The 20,776-nt window shown below is 33.2% G+C and overlaps 1 protein-coding gene across 1 annotated transcript; it reads right to left on the bottom strand.

Moving 5' to 3' along the window:
* Window positions 1-8,033: 8,033 nt before the first annotated feature.
* Window positions 8,034-11,678, bottom strand: LOC107772773 (systemin receptor SR160). Its single transcript, NM_001325143.1, is given in 1 exon segment — window positions 8,034-11,678. A coding segment is annotated over 1 exon segment (3,645 nt).
* Window positions 11,679-20,776: the final 9,098 nt, after the last annotated feature.

Below are 20,776 nucleotides of genomic sequence, written 5' to 3'. Positions count from 1 at the left end.
TAATCTAGTAATTGTTCTTATAACTAGAACGGGAGTCTTGGCGTAACTGGTAAAGTTGTTGTTGTGTGACCAGAAGGTCACAGGGTTCGAACCGTGGAAACAACCTCTTGTAAAAATGCAGAATAAGGCTGCGTACCATAGACCCTTGTGATCCGGCCCTTCGTCAAACCATCGGCATAGCGAGAACTTAGTGCACCGGACTGTCATTTTTTTTGTTCTTATAACAAATTTTAAGGCATATTCTTTATAATTATTAGGGTTATAATGGATATATAATGTTAGAATTAAGGCAGAGACACAAACCAAATCGTACTGTTCTTGTACGTACATTTACACGGACAGGCATGTACGTAGTAGCTTCCCTGATTCAATTGACAGATAACTAATATACTCTAAATCCTAATCTTTAATTATTTAATTAATTAAACTTAATTAAGTTGTAATCCACATGATTAGACAAAAACACACACATGACACTCTCTCAAAATTAATTTCATGTCCTTTTTTCCCGACAAATAGATGGCCCTGTGGCATGCTTAGAAGAAGAGTTTATATATTTTTGTAAAGACAACTTGAGTTATTAATAATATCATTAAATACCTTGTTAAGTAGATTTAGCTTAGCTGTCGCCTGTCAGACGTGTGAGAGAAAAAAGAAATTCATTTTTCCTCCTAGGATCTGTCATTTAGCATACATGAATAATAAATATTTTGTACACCAGTACAACAAATTGGAAAATTAAAGGTTTGTTTTTACTTGTCCATTATACTAAAAATATATTTTGACTTTTGCTTGTCAATTTTACCAAGTCAAGAGAAGACCATATACTTTTTCTTGCTTTACCCATATCATTAATTACTCATTTAACAAATTATTTTCCAGGATTTCTTAAAATACTAGTACTTATTATTGTGGATAGTGGATACCATGGTAAAATATGTGTTTCATCTATTATTTTTTTAAAAGGCGTATAAAGTACATTATTTGACAAGTAAAAATGAATGGGAGGAGTAATTAGTGCGATTGTGAAAATGTAGCTCATAAAATCATTTATTGTTCAAATATAATTTTTCATAAATACATTGTACATTTCTCTACTGATATATTTAAGAACTCTGCCTATTTTTATACTACTAGATTAAAGGAGTTATTTCTAATTTATGTAATAGAAAGGTGTTCCTCAAAACTGAAGGGTATAGTGCGATGGTTGATTTACTCTTAACTAGAGATTTTGAATTCGAATTTCGGGAATAAAAAAAGGATTTTTACACAAATAGACAGTCTGACTTCATTGTTTAATTTTGTTTAGCCTGTATACACTAATTATCAACAGTTAATTACAATTTATTTTTTTTGGTTTTCCACTCGGTGTTCGGTACCCACATTGGGGTCCGACTAAATTCGGATTCGTGCCGGAAAGTCTCACATTGGGGGTAAAACGCTCTCTAACAAAAGCGACTCCATACCGAGAGACTCGAACCGGAGACCTCCAATTAAGGATGAAGTAGTTAATTACGATTTTGGATAATAAATGGTGAAAATTTAAGATAAGGTTTTGAGTGGTTAGAAAATGGAATTTCCTATATCTGTCTTTGGTTCTTTCTTCGTTTACGTGTGATTAAGGTGAGATGTCCTAATATGAGAAACAGTTGTACTTAAAATCGGGGAATTCCCATGGTTGAATTCATTGAATTGTATTTAGAGCAATTCAAAAACTTGTTGTCATTTCTTTTCTTTTCTTTTCTTTTTTCTTTTTTGGGTCAAACAAGAATATTGCACGTTGGTGATGGTTCGATTATTAGATGCTGAATGCGTTAAAGACTTTGTCTCTGTGTCAATTTTTTTTGTTTTTTTGTTTTGTTTTCTGTTTGATGTCTAGTACCCGCATTGGAATCCAACTATATCCGAATTCGCGTCGCGTAGAGCTCCATTGAGGGGGCGGGGGGAGGAGCGCTCCCTACCAAGAATTTTTCCATGCCCAAGACTCGAACCCAAGACCTCTGGTTAAGGGAAGAGCAGCCTCATCCGCTGCACCACATCTGTTGGTGGTGTGTCAAGAAAAGTTTCTCATTCACTCACATGTTTAAACTAAAAAAAAACGCATTACCTCCGATTACAAATAGTACTAGTAATTTTAGAAATTAAAATTTGTAGACAAAATATTTGATGATTTAGAATTTAAATGAAGGTTTTACAGAGAAATGAAGGAAATAACTATCTAATCATTAAAATTGTAAAGCTGTTAAAGCAAGGAATGTCCATGTAAAAATATTAAACGACAAATAATATTGACTGATGATGGAAAAATATAAATCTAATGATGTTTCCCGTACGAATCAAAATTTTGAAGTATATACACCCTTAAAAAACACGCAAAATGCACTTCTTGGAAAAGGGTTTATTAAATATAAAATCAACTTGTAACTATTTTTTCTTTAAAAAAGGTTTTATTTGAAAGTGAAGTTTTCATGCATGTGACACTAACACATCGATTTTGTTGAACGAAATAGTTTAATCCGTTGCTTAGGGGGAAGTAATTAATAGTACTGACTGTTTAGAAGAGTCAAGGTTTAACCCCCAAAAACACTTTGAAGTTCTAAAAACCTTGGGAAATGTATGATATATTTCTTTAAGTAGTTCAATACGTTACAAACACCCCACTGCCCCCCCCCCCCCCCAAAAAAAAACTCCGAAAATAAAAAGCAGAAAGAAGAAATCAAATGACAATTTAGGGATCGTTTGTCCATAAAAAAATTCAAAAACGTATTTGTCCGTGAAAATTTATAAGTTTTTGGAGATTTTCGAAAATGAGTTCTTCAAAATCACTTTTTTTAAAACAAATCGGAAAAGCACTCACAAAACTGCAATATTTTGCCAACTGAAATACACGTTAAAACGTAATTTTCAATACCATTTTTCAACTTAACTCCAAATACTATTTATTTTCTTCTTCAAAAATTACTATTTGCATGCCCAAACGCCTACTTAGTATTTTCGAAAATTACTTGGATATAAGAAAATTTTAATATGATATTTTATCTTATAAATTTCAGTTTCAGAAATTAACACTTTTTAACTTACCAAAATGCCTACCGCGTCATATAAAATGCTAAAGAAAGAGCTTTTCCATTAAGCTTAACTTCTAGACACAAAAGGAATTATACGCGTTCATATCACCTAAAAAAATCATAATTAATTAATTAATATAATTATTAAATATTATAGCGTATAGGTTTTAGCGCACACAGACACACACAAAGCACATAACATCGAGCATGGGTGATGGCAAGTTGTCCATAAGAAGGGGACAAATTTTAAATTTCAGCAATTTTTAAAAATAAAATAAAAAAGGAACATGAAAATTTGAAATACAAGCTAGCGTTGTGACATTTATAAACATCCAATTGGTTTTGCGTGCATGCATCGAAGTTATTAATAAGGGGACCCCTTATTATTTTATTCGGTCCATCCTTGGAATTGAATACTTCTACCTTTTATGTATAAACCTTAACTCTTGCTATGGAGGAGAGGGTTGGGGGTTTGGGTTAAATAAAAGTACTTCCTTATCTATTTTAATTAATTTTTTGATCTTTTTTATAATTTATAATATTTAATTTTTTTAAATATCAAGAAAGAATTAAATTCTCTTTTTCAAAATTGCCTTTGAAGAAAACAACATATGAGTATTTGTTATATTTCCAACGAATAAATTAAGGTTAATATGGTCAATTTAATTTTTTAATTAATACTAAAAGGCAGATTTATTAATATGTATGAAAACAACCAAAAAAAAATAATTAAAGTGGACCGGAGGGAGTATTTAACAAATAAATTTGAAATAAAATTTATGTATTTAAATAAAAATACTGAAACTAATTATAAGTGGTTGATGTATTTGATAAATTTATTAAAAATATTTAAATGCCCTTAAAGCTGTTTAAAGAAAAATATATAAATTATAAAATATTTTTAAATAAAAAGTCTAAGGGCGAAAATAAAATTGAGGGCGGGGGGGGGGGGGGGGTGGAGTTAGGGTTATTGTCTACTAAAGGGTGTTTAGAAAAATAAAAACAAAAGTTAGCAAATAAACCGTAAAAGGTTTGATCAAACTAAAGTGCTTATAAATTAAAAGTAGTTAGGGTTTGACTTTTTAGTTGATTTTATAAATAAGTAATTTTGTTATTTACCAAACTCGCAAATAAATTAAAACGTATTATAAGTTAGTTTGACTAGTTTATAAGTTTGCACAACTACATACATATTATTCTTTTTTTCCTTTCCTTTTTGTGAAGGGAACAAGTTACATGGTTTCTGGGGCATTTGCATCTATACTCGCTTTTTGTATCATATTTTAACTTGTGTCCGCTTTACAAATATAATTGCAAGCGTACCCGCTTTTTCGCATAACTTCAGCACACGGGGATGAAGTAGCAAAGGCAATCACGCAAAACTTCAGCATTCTAGTAGCCGGGCCTGAAGTTCAGCTCAAGAGCTGAAGTTTTTGTTTTGTAACTGGCGAACTTCAGCCCTAGAGCTGAAGTTTTTGTGTTGTAACTGGGAAACTTCAGCTCTAGAGCTGAAGTTTTTGTCTTTGTAACTGGCGACTTTTTGTTTCCGTAGCTTATCCATCTTCTTTTAAACTTCTTGTTTTCCTGAGGAAGAGCTGTTAAATGTTAATGGCGATGCTGAGGAACAATTCAAAAAGAGCAGTGAGCAGCAAACAACAAGATCTTATGGCTGACAACACTACTTCATTTCAATTATCTCCCACCAAAAATCATACAAGTCCACCCATTTCTCCAAGAATTTTCAATGGATTTCTCACCAGAAGCTTATCTGATGTAGTTGAAGCGGGAATTAATAGCCAAAATCCATTCTTGACGGCAAACAAATGTTCACTTTTGGCAATCCTTTTGGCTATGACAGAAACTGCGAAAATCCAATCACTTATATGGACAGAAAGCAGTCAACTTTATTAGTAGATGATAAGTTGAAATCAGAAGGTATTAAACTTGCTCTTCTTTTGAGTGAGGAAATGACTCTATTTGGAACAGAGCCTAAAGTTCAAAGTCCTGCTTCCCCTACTGATTTTGGTATCAAGACTCGGGATTGTTAGCTCTTAGCTTCTACATTAAAAGAAATAGAAAACGAAAGAGGAGAAATGGGGCTGAAGTTATTTAAAAAGTGGGTACAAGTTAAAAAAATTTTAAAAAATAGATATAGGTTAAATGGGGGCGACCAAATAGGGCGCCGTGCAATTTTTACATGATTTCTCGCACAAGTCTAGCAATTAGGCCCCATAATTTTGGTTAAATTTTCTACTAGTTTTAGTTGTGTGTTGTGACCACTTTGGACATTTAGCAAAATATCCCCTTTTTTCATTGCTTTTATGGAAATTGCATAGTCTTCAAGCAAGAGTACACGTGCACATGCACGCATTACACAAAGCGTGCAAAGAAAAAAAGAACAACGAAATGAGAGGTCCATTTATAGAGTGATCTTAAAAGTAGAATTTAAGATTACAATGTGACAAATCGTACTTAAATATAATTATCTTAGTGAAAGAGCCATTTTGAAACTCAAGATTTCATTGATAATTGGGACTTATCGTCGAAATAAGCATATTTATTGTTAATTGTGTTTCATAATTATAAAAGAAAAATAGATAAGAATAACGCGTTTAACTTCTGTATATAGGAAGTTTAAAATTTATTTATGGTCACTTTGAAGATAATTGCATATAATCGCACATAATATGTGAGATTAGAAATCCTTTAAAAAAAATTGTGCAATAAGTTAAATTGCACTAATAGTGTTAAAATTTTATTGCACTAGTGAATATATGCAAAATTCAAGAAGAAAAGAGACGGAAGAACAATTAAAACATGAACTTAAGTTCTATACATCAAGTGTTGTAATAAATATTTATATAATTATGTCATGGAAAAGATAATTACAAGTAATTCATTAGTCATTATAAACAAATATTGTTTTTTTTTAGAAATAGCCAGATTTACAACTGGTAATCTAAAAATAGCTACAGTTTCAAAAGTAATCGAAATTTAGTTACTTTTTCATGTAAAGATAAAATCTAAACAAAAATACCCTTAAAATCCAAAAATTCCAGCATAAAATACTGGAATTCGAATTTTTTACATATAAGATTCCAACATAATGTGCTGGAATTTCATAATGTATTGGAGTTCCAACATAGGAGTTCCATAATCCCACATATTATGCTGGAACTTTTCGTGTGCTGGAGTTTCAACATAATATGTTGGACGTTTATACTCATGAGCTCCATAATCTAGCATATTATGCTGGAACTTTTCGCGTTTCAGCAAAGTAATTATTATATTTTAATGACTTTGCAAATACCAGCTATTTTTCGATTATCCGTCCAAAAACTGGCTAGCCCGAACAATTTTCACCAAATATTGATTGATCACCTGAAAGGTTTGCTCTTTCCTTACCTCGAAGAAATTTGTCGAAATGCAAGTTATGGAGAAGAAAAACAAGAAATATCATTCCTTTTTCTAAAATATGGGGAAAAATAAAAGGGGAATTTACCTATTTTTTTTTGGGGGGGGGGGGGTGGAGGAGAGGTAGTGGGGTTGGGAGTAGGGAGAATGCAAATAATTATCCAATTTCCTTTTCAGCAAAATAGAAATTAACTATTCAATCATGTGATCAGGAAATGCGTTAGCGAGAAGGTAGTTGAATGGTCAAAGCCTACTAGCTGTCTGTATTACAGAAATTAGGGTGGTGGAGGGGTATTATTGTTTTCCTATTTCCTCCTTTTTCTATGTGTTTATAATTATTGGATAAGAATTCTTGAAAATTTAAAAACAAAAAAAAAACACTACAGTACCAGACCTAGAGGCGGATCCAAAATTTAGAGATTGCGGGTGCCACTTTTTAGGTAAACAGTACACCTACCTCTAGCCACAAAGACCGATAGAAGGGACGGAACAAGTGGCACCCGCATTATGTTTGTGAATTGCGTGTGGCACTTAACTATATATACGCTTTAGTCTAGGCTAATACTTACATATTAAATTTTTAACCGAAGCGGGCAGGTGCCGTACCACTCTGAACTTTCAAGGTAAATCATCCCCCCCCCCTTACCAGTGTGTTTTAACTTGATATTATATATTTAACTAGCTTTTCTATAAAATTCCTATATAACAACACTTCACTATAAAAATCAAGTTTTTTCAGAACCAATTTTCATGTTATGTTATAATAAATGTTCTCTATAACAGCACTTCGCTATAATATCCAAAAGCATTCGGAACAAATAAGACTGTTATAGAGAGGTTTGACTGTATCACTTAAGTAAGAAAATTATGTTGTAAATATAGTTCTAGATGTTAAACTCAAAAAAGTTTAAGAAATTCTTGAAGTTAGGTAGTGGGCAAGAAGAAGACTGAAGGGATATGATGCCTTAACTGCACACATGCAGAACAAGAGACATGCATTGACATTTCACAATTTTTAAAATAAATTTAAAGATAAAGAGAAAACCTAAAAAAAGGGGCCCAAAAAAATAAAAAAGAAAGAAATGATGAGAAAGGAAACACATGAAAAACCCTGGAAGAAAGGGCCAAAAATACCCTCCACTTAGTCACCATCACTGAGGTCAGAAATCTAACAGCTGCTTTTAAAGATTAGATCTGAATCTAATGCTATGTACCATAAGAACAAAGAAAAGAAAAAGAAAAAGAGTGAAAATCACAACCAAGCTAAAAGTAGCAAAAACAAACTCAAGACTATTTATATACAACAGTGTTACAAGTTAATTAAAACAACCTTCTTTTTATGTATAATAACAAGATTTTTATGGAGGGAACTAGTGGTACATACAATAATGGCTAAAAATTACACTGGCAACTTCTTTTGCATATGATTTTTTTGGAAAGTGGTATGGTGAAGTGGGAAAATTTTGAGAGCTGAAACAAATTCTCAGCACCACAATCCTTCTTTGTTGCATTCTTTGCCAAAGAATTTTTCTGAGGGAAAATTGTTGAATTTCATAGGTGTTTGCTCAGCTCATTTCCTTCTTTTATACTTTCACTTATGCCCATTTCTATCCCTCCTTCAACTGCACTAAAATTGACATCATCAGCTGCAATCGTTGACGAGGAATCGATGCCTGACCCTGCTTGAATCTCCTTGAACATTGCCATTACTTGAATCATTGTTGGACGCTTCCAATGTCGATCATCTAAGCAAGCACAAGCTACCTTTAAGTGTTGTAGAAGTTCAATCTCAATGCTTTGATCTTCTTTCAATAGTTCTCGATCGAAGACATCACTTATTTTCAGCTTAGCATGCTGCCTTACCCATCCAACAATATTATTGTCGCCAAAATCAACTGAATCTGTTGGCGTTCTGCCCGTTAGGAGCTCAAGTAAAACAACACCATAACTATAAACATCTCCTTTCGTCGAACACCTAAAGCTCTGGTAATATTCAGGAGGAACGTAGCCGGGAGTTCCTGCTAGGGTACTCACACTCAAATGAGTGTCCATAGCACTCATTAGCCTTGCCATTCCGAAATCGGATACTCTGGCTTCCAAATTTTCATCAAGCAATACATTACTTGATTTCATGTCCCTGTGAATAATGTGTGGAATGCAGTTATGGTGTAGGAAAGCCAACCCTCTAGCAGCTCCAATGGCGATTTTCCTTCTTGCATGCCAATTAAGCTTGATCCCATTTTTCTTCCGATCGTGCAGAACATCTTCAAGACTTCCATATTTCATGTATTCATACACCAACAGTCTTTCTTCACCTACTTTGCAGTATCCCAAAAGAGGAACAAGATTCCGGTGCTTGATCTTCCCAATAGTTTCCATTTCAGCTGTGAATTCTCGATCACCTTGTCCGCTGACATGAATCAACTTCTTAATGGCCACAACACTGCCATCCTTCAGCTGAGCCTTGTAGACATCACCAAAACCACCAGAGCCGATAAGACTATCGTTGTGGAAACCATTGGTGGCCTCGAGAAGATCTGCAAATGTGAGCTTCCTTAGAGGCTTCTCAAATGCGGCAAGGTTGATGCTTAATGCTTCACGAGCACTCGTGAACTTCCACGCGCTGTTTGCAGTTACAGAATTGGAATGACCATCCATATACGCCTCAAGAGCAGCCTCCTTCTTCTTCCTCCTCTTCTTCGTCTCTATGGCAACAATAATCAAACCAAAGATGCAAAAGAGGGAGAACAACAAACCCATCGCCACACTCCCTGCCAACGATGCTTGTTTGCGGTGAGACTTCTGGTGCTGGCTTGAGTTCGAATTCCCTACCGAGCCACAAGGTTGGAGAGGATACCCACAAAGCGAAGTATTCGCAAACCTATAATCCGGGAATGTATCAAATGGAGCTGATTCAGGAATAGGTCCAGTGAGATTATTGTTCGACAGGTCAAGCTCTCCAAGCAAAGTAAGGCTGGTGAGGGAATTCGGAATCGATCCATTCAACCTATTATACGACAGATCAAGAATTGCTACATTCTTCAACCCTCCAAGTTCTTGAGGAATCACACCAGAGAAATCATTATGCCCCAAATTCAATATAGACAGATAGTACATGGACCCCAATTCCTTTGGGATACCACCTTCCAACTTATTATAAGACAAGTCAAGAAAAATCATAGAGCCATTGTGGTTAAATGTTGGCTGAGTAATACCTCTATAAACTCTTGTGAAATTGCAAGGATGCCTTGTTGAGATTCTATCCAGCTGTTCCTGTCTAATCCCTCCAAATTCCAGTAAATTCCCTGCTCCATGACACTCCTTACTTCCATCATTCTTGATATACACATATCGCTTGCCGGTGAGCAACGCCACTGCAATATTGCCAGATTGCTTGAACAAAGGCCCCGGAATGGAGCCATTCAAGAAATTAGTATTGAGATCCAACCATATCAAGCTCTGGCAATTACCCAACTCAGCAGGGATATTCCCTGAGATTGAGTTGTTCCCAAGTTTTAAAATGGCTAGATTGGGCAAACCACCCAAAGAAGCCGGTATCTCGCCGCTCAACAGGTTATTTGACATTGAAATCCAATTCAAATTGGTACAGTTGCTAAGACTTGCAGGGATTGATCCAGTTAAGTCATTAAAATCAAGAATCAAATTCTCCAATGATTTCAAGTACATCAACTCCTGTGGGATTTCCCCTGAGAGCTGATTCAACCAAAGGATAAGATCTTTCAACTTTGACAATGACCCCAAACTAGATGGTATTTTCCCAGTCAAGTAATTAAAGCTAAGATCAAGTGACACCAACTGGGAACAGTTGCTTAGACTGTCAGGTATAGGGCCTATAAACCAATTATTCTGAAGGTACAACACTTTCAAGCTACTCATAGGATCTTTACAAATACCAGAAGGAATAAACCCTGTGATATTATTAGAACTCACATCCAAAGTCTCCAATTTCAGCAAGTTGGAGAAAGACTCAGGTAAACCACCAATAAAATTATTGAATGACAAGACCATAGTCTTCAAATTACTCAATTTCAAGAGGGTATCAACAGGCAACTTACCAGAGAAATTATTGTTGGAAATATCAAGAAACTCCAAACTAGAACATGCACCAAGATTCTCAGGAACCAAACCTGAGAAATTATTGAAAGACAAATCCAATTCCACTAAAGTTTTACACAAATCAGCAAGTTGGCTTGGAAAAACACCCTGAAAATCATTCCCTCTTAAGTACAAAAACTGTAGGCTTTCACTTGGTAGCTTAGGGACTAACCCCACAAACTGATTATTTGTAAGGTTGAGAAAACTGAGCTTCCCACATGAAGAAAGTGAAGCACCAATATCACCATAAAACTTGTTGGAGGACAAATCCAAGTGCTCCAAATTGGAACAATCTTTGAATGAAGGGAAACCAGTTGAGAAATTATTAGCAGAAAGATCCAAATATGACAAATTCGTGAAGTCCAACTCAGGAATATTTCCAGCTAATTTATTACCCTTGACAGAAAAGTACTCAAGCTCAACAAACCTCATAGATGAAAGCCAAGGAAACAAGTTTTGACCTGAGATATTGTTAAAAGAAAGATCAAGATCTTGGAGGCTAAAGGTTGAAGCTTTAAGTTCTTTAGAAGGAGGGTCCATTAAATTCTTGGAAAGATTAAGAGACTTAAGGTTTGAACAAGCACCAAAGCTAGAGATATCAGAAACAGGCCCTGAAATTGTGTTTTCAGCTAGATCTATAGAGTTTAAAGAAACCCCACATTGGGATTTAGCAGCAGAAGTTAAAGAACCACTAAGATTAGCATTCTTTAACACTAAAGACTCCAAATTTGAGAGGCCAAGTAAGTAGGAAGAGACCAAAGTGAAGTCAACACTTAGAAAAGTGTTGGTAAGATCTATAGAGGAAACTCTAGAGTTCTTGCATGAAACACCAGTGAAACTACAAGGGTCTGTAGACGACAACCAGTTCTGAAGCTGAGTTTGTGTATTGGGAAGTGAGGATTTAAAGGAGAGAAGCTGTTGAGAGTCTTTGAACAGGCCATTGACAGAAGCAGGTGAAGCAGGAGGGAGAAAGAAGATTATGAGGAGGAGAATAAAGAGTGGTTGTAGAGAAAAACTGAGCAAGAAAATCTTGTTTAAGCTAAAATGGTGTTGGTACATAGCACTGTTGTGAGGTTTCATCTTCAAAGATTGGAGCTTTTTTAGCTTTAATGGAGGTTTTTTGGGTCTAAAAGTTCAGTTCTTGGGGTTCCATTTTCTGAAGAGAAAGAAGATAGGAGAAGTGGAGGGGGGAGTAGAATGTGAAGAGAGTCAAAAGGCAGAGTTAGGAAGGTAAGAAGGGTATGTATAGTGAAATTTTGAGAACATTTTTGGCTTTGGGATGGGGTGGGGTGGGGAGGGGGAGGGGGAGGGGGGCGGAGTTGGGAGAAGAGAGATAGAAGAGTGGACACAGCTGGTGCACCACATGCCATGTGACCCATATTTTCAGCTCTCTCTATATGTATGTATTTTTTATTTTATTTGTGAAAGTATGATTTGAAGTTTGGTTTACTCTGTCTACATATGTAAGCTCTAAAATTATCTAAAAGGGAAACCAAACTTTCGAAATTTAGAGAACAAGTCTTTTTGTTATTCTTATTAGGGTAGTAAAATAGAATTCTCTGCTAAGCAGGGCGGATGCAGCGTACGAGTATCGGGTTCAACTGAACCAGTACTTTTAACGCAAAACATAAATTTATAGGTAAAAATCCACCAAAGCTACAAAAACTAATAAATGAACTCATAACTTTTAAAATATAATAGGTTCAATGCTAAGAATTTTAAAGATTGAACTCATAGAGTTTAAATTCTAGATCCGTCTCTACTACTAAGATCATTTGCCGCAAAATATTGTTGGGTAAAACCATATCCTAATACTAAAATGTTGAATTACTGTAATCACCTTAGTCATATTGAAATGGGAATATGCAGTAGCCAAGTACTAAGAAAAGAAAACCTCTTTTTACTCTTTTGATTCTTTGCTAAAATTCTGCTATGTAACAAAGAATTACCGTATACAGAGCTGTGTTCAAGTTCATGGTAAGCATTGTCCGCTTTAATTCAATAGACTTCGCAGACTTATCTTTCGGTATTTCGCCATCATCAATCCAGAAACGCTTGTACTCTTGTGTTATCCATATAAAGTTTTTCGCGTTTATTTTCAGTTCCGATGCAAGATTTGCTTAAGGTGTTTTTTGTATTCATTCCTCAGAAGCTTGCCAACTAGAAGTTTGTTAGTCTTTCTCTCATATTTGTTCTCTGTCATGGATGTCACATACACCCCTCTTAAGAACTCAGCATCCTCACTGAAATTTGCTCTACCACCACACTGAGGAAGCATTCGGATCTGATACCATTTTTATCATAGCCCAAACCTACAACATGTATTATCTGATTTAGCCGAGCATACTTTACATATTTGTTTCTTAGGCTATGTTATCATCGAGCCCAAAAGTATGTGTACCATGTGAACTGATATTATGCCTTATAAAGCTCTTCACTTGCCTCTCACATTTTGATGTGGGGTTCGTTTAAAGTGCTATGTGCACTCCTTCGACATAAACTTACTGATCCTTCCATTGATCGTCATGGTCGATTCACCCTCCATAATTTGCATCACATACATATCCCTTAGGAACTCAACGTCCTTGCTGAGGTTTAATCCACCACCGTATTAATGAAGCGTCTTTCTAATATCTATTTGTCACAGCCAAGCCCATGTTATGTATTGTATGCCTTATAGAATTCTTCACCTTCCTCCCTCATTCCTATGAGGAATTCAAAAGCTTGCCAGCTTATAAGCATGCTAGTACTTCTCATGGACCCACCCTCATCAGCTTGCACTCTGTCATGGGCATCATATATAACTTTCCTCGGGGACTCACTGTCATTGTTCAGGCTTGTCTTACCATCGTACCGAGGGAACATTAGGTTCTAATACCATATTTGTCACAGCTTAAGCCCATAGCACATATTGTTCACCAGACATACCTCACTGATTTGTCCATTGGGCTAAGCCATCATCGAGCTCCCTACGTGCAAAGTGAATAAGTGTAATCTCTTATAAAGCTCTTCAATTTTTTCCTCGCGTTTCACTATAGGATTTTCCTGAAATATCATGTGCACCTCTTCTTCAAAAGCTTGCCAACCTAAAGGTTTGCTAAATTTTCTTTTGAACTCACCCTCCATTATGCATGTCGTAAAATTATTTTAATTAACAAAGACTATGTTTAATAGCCCGCATATAATGAGGGATGTGCCAAAGAATCTTATTAAAACCATTTGTTAAAATACAAATTAATATTTATAAAATTTGTCATTTAATATCTCAATCGATTCTTAGGTCATTTTGCAATCATATACTTCTTTTGGTCCATAATAAGTAATCTTTTGACTTTTTTATTTTAGTCCAAAGTAAGTGTCGTTCTTACATAATCAAGAAGAAATTAATTTTATTTTTCAAATTCCCTTATTTACATATCCTAATATGTCAAATTTGCAATATCTAAATTTTAACTAATGGTAATTTAGTCAAAACATCTTTTTCTCTCTCTATGAATTAGTATTTTCTTAAGGGGACCAAAGGTCAAAAAGTCAATTGTTATGAACCGAAAAGGGTATAATATAATGCCGAGGACAAATTATTTTCTTTCAACTCTTCGATAATTCAAAATTTCAGAAAACTAGTATATTCATTTCCTGTTTTAGAAAAACCTCTCATTATTCGTCAGGGGCGGACCCACATGGGGTCAAGAGGGTTTATATGAATCCGCTTTATCGAAAAATAATACTGCGTATGTAGGTATATTCTTTCTTTCGTCGAGAAAATAGTATAACATATTAATATTAATTCTGTTGACACCCCTTTGCACAAAGATATTGTTCAGTCCGAGGAAAGTTCATATTTCTCTTTTTCACACTAGAAAAGCCTTTTCCATATAAGTATAATTTAGGAAAAGAAAACTACACCATTTTATTTTTTTTCCCTAATAGAATATAAAATCTGAAAATTATAAATAATTTCCAATTCCCAAACCCTTTGCTTCTTTCAATCTTTCACTTCTAAGTTCAAAGTCACATTGCTTCCACAGCCATCTCCGTTGCCTCTACGCAATGCCGCTTCTCGCTGTCTTTGTATATTTGTTTCTTTGTATTTTGAATCCGCTTGGTAAAAATCTTAGGTTCGTCACCGTTATTCGCCCTTCAAGATTTATTTGCTCTGAGTTTTTATAAAAAAATATGGCATCTGTATTTATATTATCTAAAAAGAAAAGTGTGTCCCTCTTTAGGAATTTTATCTTCTTTTTGTTTTTCCTTTGGGTAGGATAGTGGATAGATGGTGGAGGAGGGGTTAAGGTGTTGCTTAACAATTTCTCTCACTAAAACAAAGTGTTTTGTCTCTATAGGTTTCCGCGTACGTGTGATTAAGGGCAGATTCATCGCTCTCTAATTTTTAATTGGAGATTCCATTGCCTCATCAATTAATTGTCTCTTTAAGTTCTTATGATGAGGGATTAATTAGGGCTTAATCAACACTTCTCCTTTTATTTCTTTAATTGTTTTGAATAGTATTTATATTACTATTTGTTTAAGTAAAGAGAATAAAATAAAATTGATGTTTTAATGGCACTAAGACCAAAAACTGAGATGAGAGAATTGTACAGATAGGAGGGGCCCTTGTGTTCCTGCGAGGATGTTTCCCTCTCAAGCAGGCATGGCCTTACGCAGTGCTGTGTTATATATATCTTGAACACGTGATGATTTAAATATTTATTATATGAACGAATAATAAAATATAATTAATGAGAGAAATTTTATGTATAATTATACAACAATCATCTGTCGAAAAATCTTATTATATTAACATAATACATGAATTTAAAATAAAATGACATCATCAAAACTTACACAAATGGTTATTTTATCATATTAGTTAAATAATTATGTATTATAGTTTAAAAGTATTTAATGTGATGATATCTTAATGAATAATTCTTTCTGGACAATATTGTTTTGTGTATGTTTCCTCCTAATGCTTTGGTTGCCTTAACCAAAACTCTTGTTGTCGATCTTGATATCCCTCTTGAAAGTGCAACATATAATTGTTCGTGCAAGAAAACATATTGCGGTAAATATAGTCAAATATTTAGGATGTTTGTTCTTGTGGTTTATTTATTATACTTGCAAAATATAAACATACTAAAAATTATTTTCACATAAATTTAAAAGAATATTCCTTAGTTTTAAAAGATGAAAGCTTAATTCAGGGATAAGAATATACTTAGAAGCACATTGGCCAGTATCACAATTTTTGCATGTATGACGTGATGTTATTGTCAGAACTTATATATACCATATGTGTGCTATTACATAAGCTATTCGGCGTATTTTTTAGTAGTATGACGGGCATATTTTTCTTCAAAATCAACCTATATACAATGCAAGATCAATTTTAACTTAGTCTATTATATATGCGGTGACACTAACATACATAGGAAATAATAAACTTGACAACAAATATGTATGGTAGAATGCCATTTAGTATTGAAGTATTTAAGTATTCTCTTGGTAGTAATTATTGGTATCATTTTCTGTTGAATCAAGAACAAAAAAATATTTTGTTTTTAATATAAAATTTTGCAATCAACCTTTTCTTTAGTTGATCAACATATTTATTTTTGCTAGCTAAGATGTTTTTTTAATTCTATCATGCGATTTGCATAAATTGCGTTTTAATCTAATGATAGAAATATTTCTCTAATTTAATGCACTACTATTGCCATTGGGATTGATAACCAAGTGTTCAAGAAGAACCAAATCATCTTTTATTAGATGTTCTTCTTTGTTTCCGACACGAAGCAAGAAGACACTGAATACTGGATTTGTTCTGACTTTATATTTCTTGTCAGTTGAATCTTTTTCATTTGAGACCAAAAGTATAATTTTGGCAAGCTAGCTTTTATAGTCTCTGTTTTGTCAATTTTGGAATTACTGGTACTACTTGACATAAATTACCTCTCAAACCATTAATTTCCACCAAACGATTCATTAATATCCAATATATCTCTAGAACTTTGGGCAATTATTTCGATCGTTTGATACTTAGCCACAAGTGCTTCATCCCATATTATTAATTTTGTTTTCCTTATAAATTTAGCATCATTGCTCTACTTTGATATATTTGTGATGGTTATTTAAGTTGTTTGAAGAGCTATATCAAATATAAAGTGGGTGGCCTCACAATAAAATCGTTATTGGTACACCACTTGCTATTATTGCTAACAGTGTCATACCTCTTGATATGATATTTGCAAATAATGCATCACATAGAAATATTATTTCGATTCCGTCGGAGGCATCTACTAAAAATAATCTCGTTATAGCATAGTCGACTCTTTATAATATAGTCTTGAAAGCTTGTTCTTGTTTAGGATTTAGCATTGATTGAGCTTCCTCAGACACTTGTATAGCATTTTGATTCTTAATAATATACTAACCTTTTTTACTTTGTGTTCTAACTCTCTTTTTTATTGAATAAAGTTATATATTCTAAGATTTTTTTTTAACTTGAATAAGAATTTTACTCATATGATGAATTTAAAAAATAATTGAATTGGATTTTTTTGCTAAATAATTAATTAAAAAATTTAATTATTTGGTTTTAACATAAATAAATTATTCTATATTGATTCAAATCTTAATATTAGTTCATCTCTTGTTCGAATATTTAATCTTAATTATAATTTTATCGACCAAAAAATTTATTTTCAAAGAGTAAAAGATTGACATGATATTTCACTTTTAGATAATTATGTATGTAGAATCATTATTGGTATTGACTCTTACCAACTATTTTTCTTCTCTCACACACATTTATGTTCTTAAATATTTTCTTAGTTATTGATGTTCGATCAAAGTATTTTTTATAGAGCCTTTGACTATATATATATATATATATATATATATATATATATATATATATATATTTATATATATTATTTAGTATGAAAATAGTTCAAATATAATATAAAAATATATTATCGTGAGATTTTTGTCTCAATTTCAACTCTTTATGCAGTCCATTTAATATTACTTTTATATTTTCTTGGTATTGGACATTATGGAGTGGTTATTGCCAATACAGAAAATTCTTATAAACTTGATTTTGTTAAACCTTCCTACATCTTTTTAATAAGAATTTAATAGACAAAATTTATTATTTTTAAAATTTTATATATTAAAAATTAGCATAGAAGGTATTGTAATCCAAAAAATAGGTAATCGCAGTTATGTCCTTTCCCTATGAGTTCTTCCATTTAATATTTTAGGACTATTTTAGTTTATTATTATTGTATTTATGCTTTTAAAATAATATAGGCTCTCCTTTTTTTAAATGGATTTGGACAATATAATACCTTCTCAAATTAAATTAGTAATAGGACATTAGAATACGTTTTAAAATTAAATTAATAATAGAATTTTTTAAGAAGTATATCCTAAAAGTAATAGGATTATATGACTAAATAAATACTATTTTTCCTAGCAGTGATTACTTTTTCTACGCTAATGGTGATACTAATTGTAGAAATAGTTATCGGAGTAAGTTATAAAATAGGAAAGTATAATTTAATAATTAAACTTTTAAATAAATTACTTATCGATTTAAACTTAAGAATGCCAAATAGTTTGGTATGAAAGAAAATATAGAGGCAAATCTGACCTTGTATGGTTAAAATATTAGGACAAATAAAACAAAAGTTAGTTTTATTGTTGGAAAAGTAGGATATCAATTATCTTACGTTGTTTTATTGTTGGAAAAGTAGGATATCAATTATCTTACGTTTATACTTTTACATGATTTTGTGTTTTAGTTCTGTCGATGGTTTTCTCTTTTCGTTTTAAATAATTTGTTTGAAGTAAAATTTTAATTAACTTTAATTAGACCGCCTAAGAAAGATTATACTAATAGGATTCCTAAAGGTAATCATGTAGGATTACTAACGTGTAGTATTATATTCTAAAACTAATAGGATTATAAGAGTAACATCTAAAATTCCAATTATGTCCTTTTATTATGAGTTATTATACTTAATATTATAAGGTTATTTTTGTAAACTGACATTGTATTCATGCTTTTATAATAATATAGATATATAGATAACAAACAAAAATTGCAAACTATGATAATATAAAAGAATTTATATACTATTAACTTGAGGATAATTATATGTAAGTATTCATAATAAGTGGAACTAATAACCTGAAGAATAAGACAAATAACATGCCACAAGTAAGTTGCCAGAGGCGAATCCAACCTCCAAGCTCTCTGTGTTCAAATTTTAAGGGATCGTTTGGTACGCGGACTAGATTATGTTGGAATTATAGTCCTTGGATTATAATACGTGGACTAATTTATTTCACTTGAAAGGTGGGATTAAATAATACCATTTTGATAGGATAATGTGGGATCAGATGGAATATTCATGATTAAGTCTGGGACTAAGTCTATACCATGTTTGATTGACGGTATAATTTTATCTCGGAATAAATTTATACCATCAACCAAACATGGTATAAATTTAGTACCGCACTTGATCCCATCTTATCCCACTTTATACCGCATACCAAAACGAACCCTAAGAATTTTAACATTGAATACAATGTATAAATTGTGGGTTAATATTTACTACTCATTATAAGTTTTGTTGATGTTACACATAAATTTATATTAGGCATTGAAAGTACTGAATTCAGAAGACCTTGATAGTGCTGAATACATCCGCCCTCGGCTATATATACACTAATAATGTGAAAGTTTTTTATATTGACAGTATTTATAATTAAATCCTATATGTGGATATCGCAAGACTTTCTATACCAACCTACCAACTCTCTATCCCTCCCCACACACAGAACTTGAAATTTAATGGGAAAATAAAACCCTATAAAACTAGGTTGGTTTTCTTCATTATTCTTTATAGGAAAAAAAATGTGGATTTCTATTTTCTTTCAGCAATAATTGCAGTGAAGTTGATGGAGATGTATTGGGAAAAAACTGAATTTATATTAAAAATGATGTGGCATGACACGTAGATTAGTTGAATGGTCAAAGAAACAGCAATTGACTAAGATGCACGGTGAAAACAGCCACGGGAAGAAGAATTTAAATAAGCACGAGACGACGTATAGATACGAGTCTCGTACCAATTTAAATTATTTGCAGCCATCGGATTAGAAGGCATTGAAAGCAAGGATCAGATGACAGAAAGGAGCCCAAATTCATTATTAAATATCTGATACGTTATAAAGTTGGTATTTAATAGGAATGATTGTGTAACGGCCTATTTAATGTCATTTATTGCTCATGATTATATCATTAAAGCTGAGGCTTTATTCCTTTACCTAGAATGATCTATAAAAGGAAGAAGGATCATCATTTGTAAGGACACGGAATACTATTGAGAATACACTGAAATACTTATCTATTTACCCTCTACCATTGTTCTCAAAAGTATTTTATTTTTTGTCTCCTGATTATCAGTAACCCGAATTTTTCTTTTAGCTTTGACCAAGGACTCAGATTTTTGGTTAAACAAATTGGTTCCGTTACCGGGAATCTGATAATCTTTCCTTTTAAGCTATATCTTATCTATTATCGTCACCATGTCAAACAATAACGCCGACAACAACAGTAACAACACATTGGGAAGCCATGAAAATCAAATACATCAAAATCAAGATACCGTGGTTCCCTCTCCTTTAAATTCACCACGTCAATCTCGTGAAGGCACTCCTGTTACTGAATCCCGTGCTGATCAACAAGAGCAATCTGAACATTTTGAAGGAGTTACAACTGAAGCTTTGCAAAAGCTAATCGATGCACAAGTCGGCAAAGCTCTTCAGGCACTTGTTAGTCGATTGCCTGCTGCGCCACCTATGCCGACTCCTAATAATAATACATTGGAGAACCCCCGTTCTGGTCTTGATAATTCTGGAAACGGAGCAACCCCCAGTGAACCACAAGAAGGGGGACCAGGTAATTTAAATAATTAATATTTGTAAAATTTAGTACTAACCTTGCAGAAACAGCTGAAGGAACAAAATGAGCGAATAGAGCAAATCCCTGGAGTTCCACCAATAATAAAAGGAGTAGACATGGACAAATACTCACAACAACCATGGAAGCCTAGTGCTGCTCCCCTTCCAATTCCGAAAAAATTCAAAATGCCTGACATCCCGAA

This window comes from Nicotiana tabacum, chromosome 11 (genome assembly GCF_000715075.1).
Source record: "Nicotiana tabacum cultivar K326 chromosome 11, ASM71507v2, whole genome shotgun sequence".
NCBI lineage: Eukaryota > Viridiplantae > Streptophyta > Magnoliopsida > Solanales > Solanaceae > Nicotiana > Nicotiana tabacum.
The sequence above is the reverse complement of the archived record's forward strand: the minus strand, read 5'-3'. Positions and strand labels throughout refer to the sequence as shown.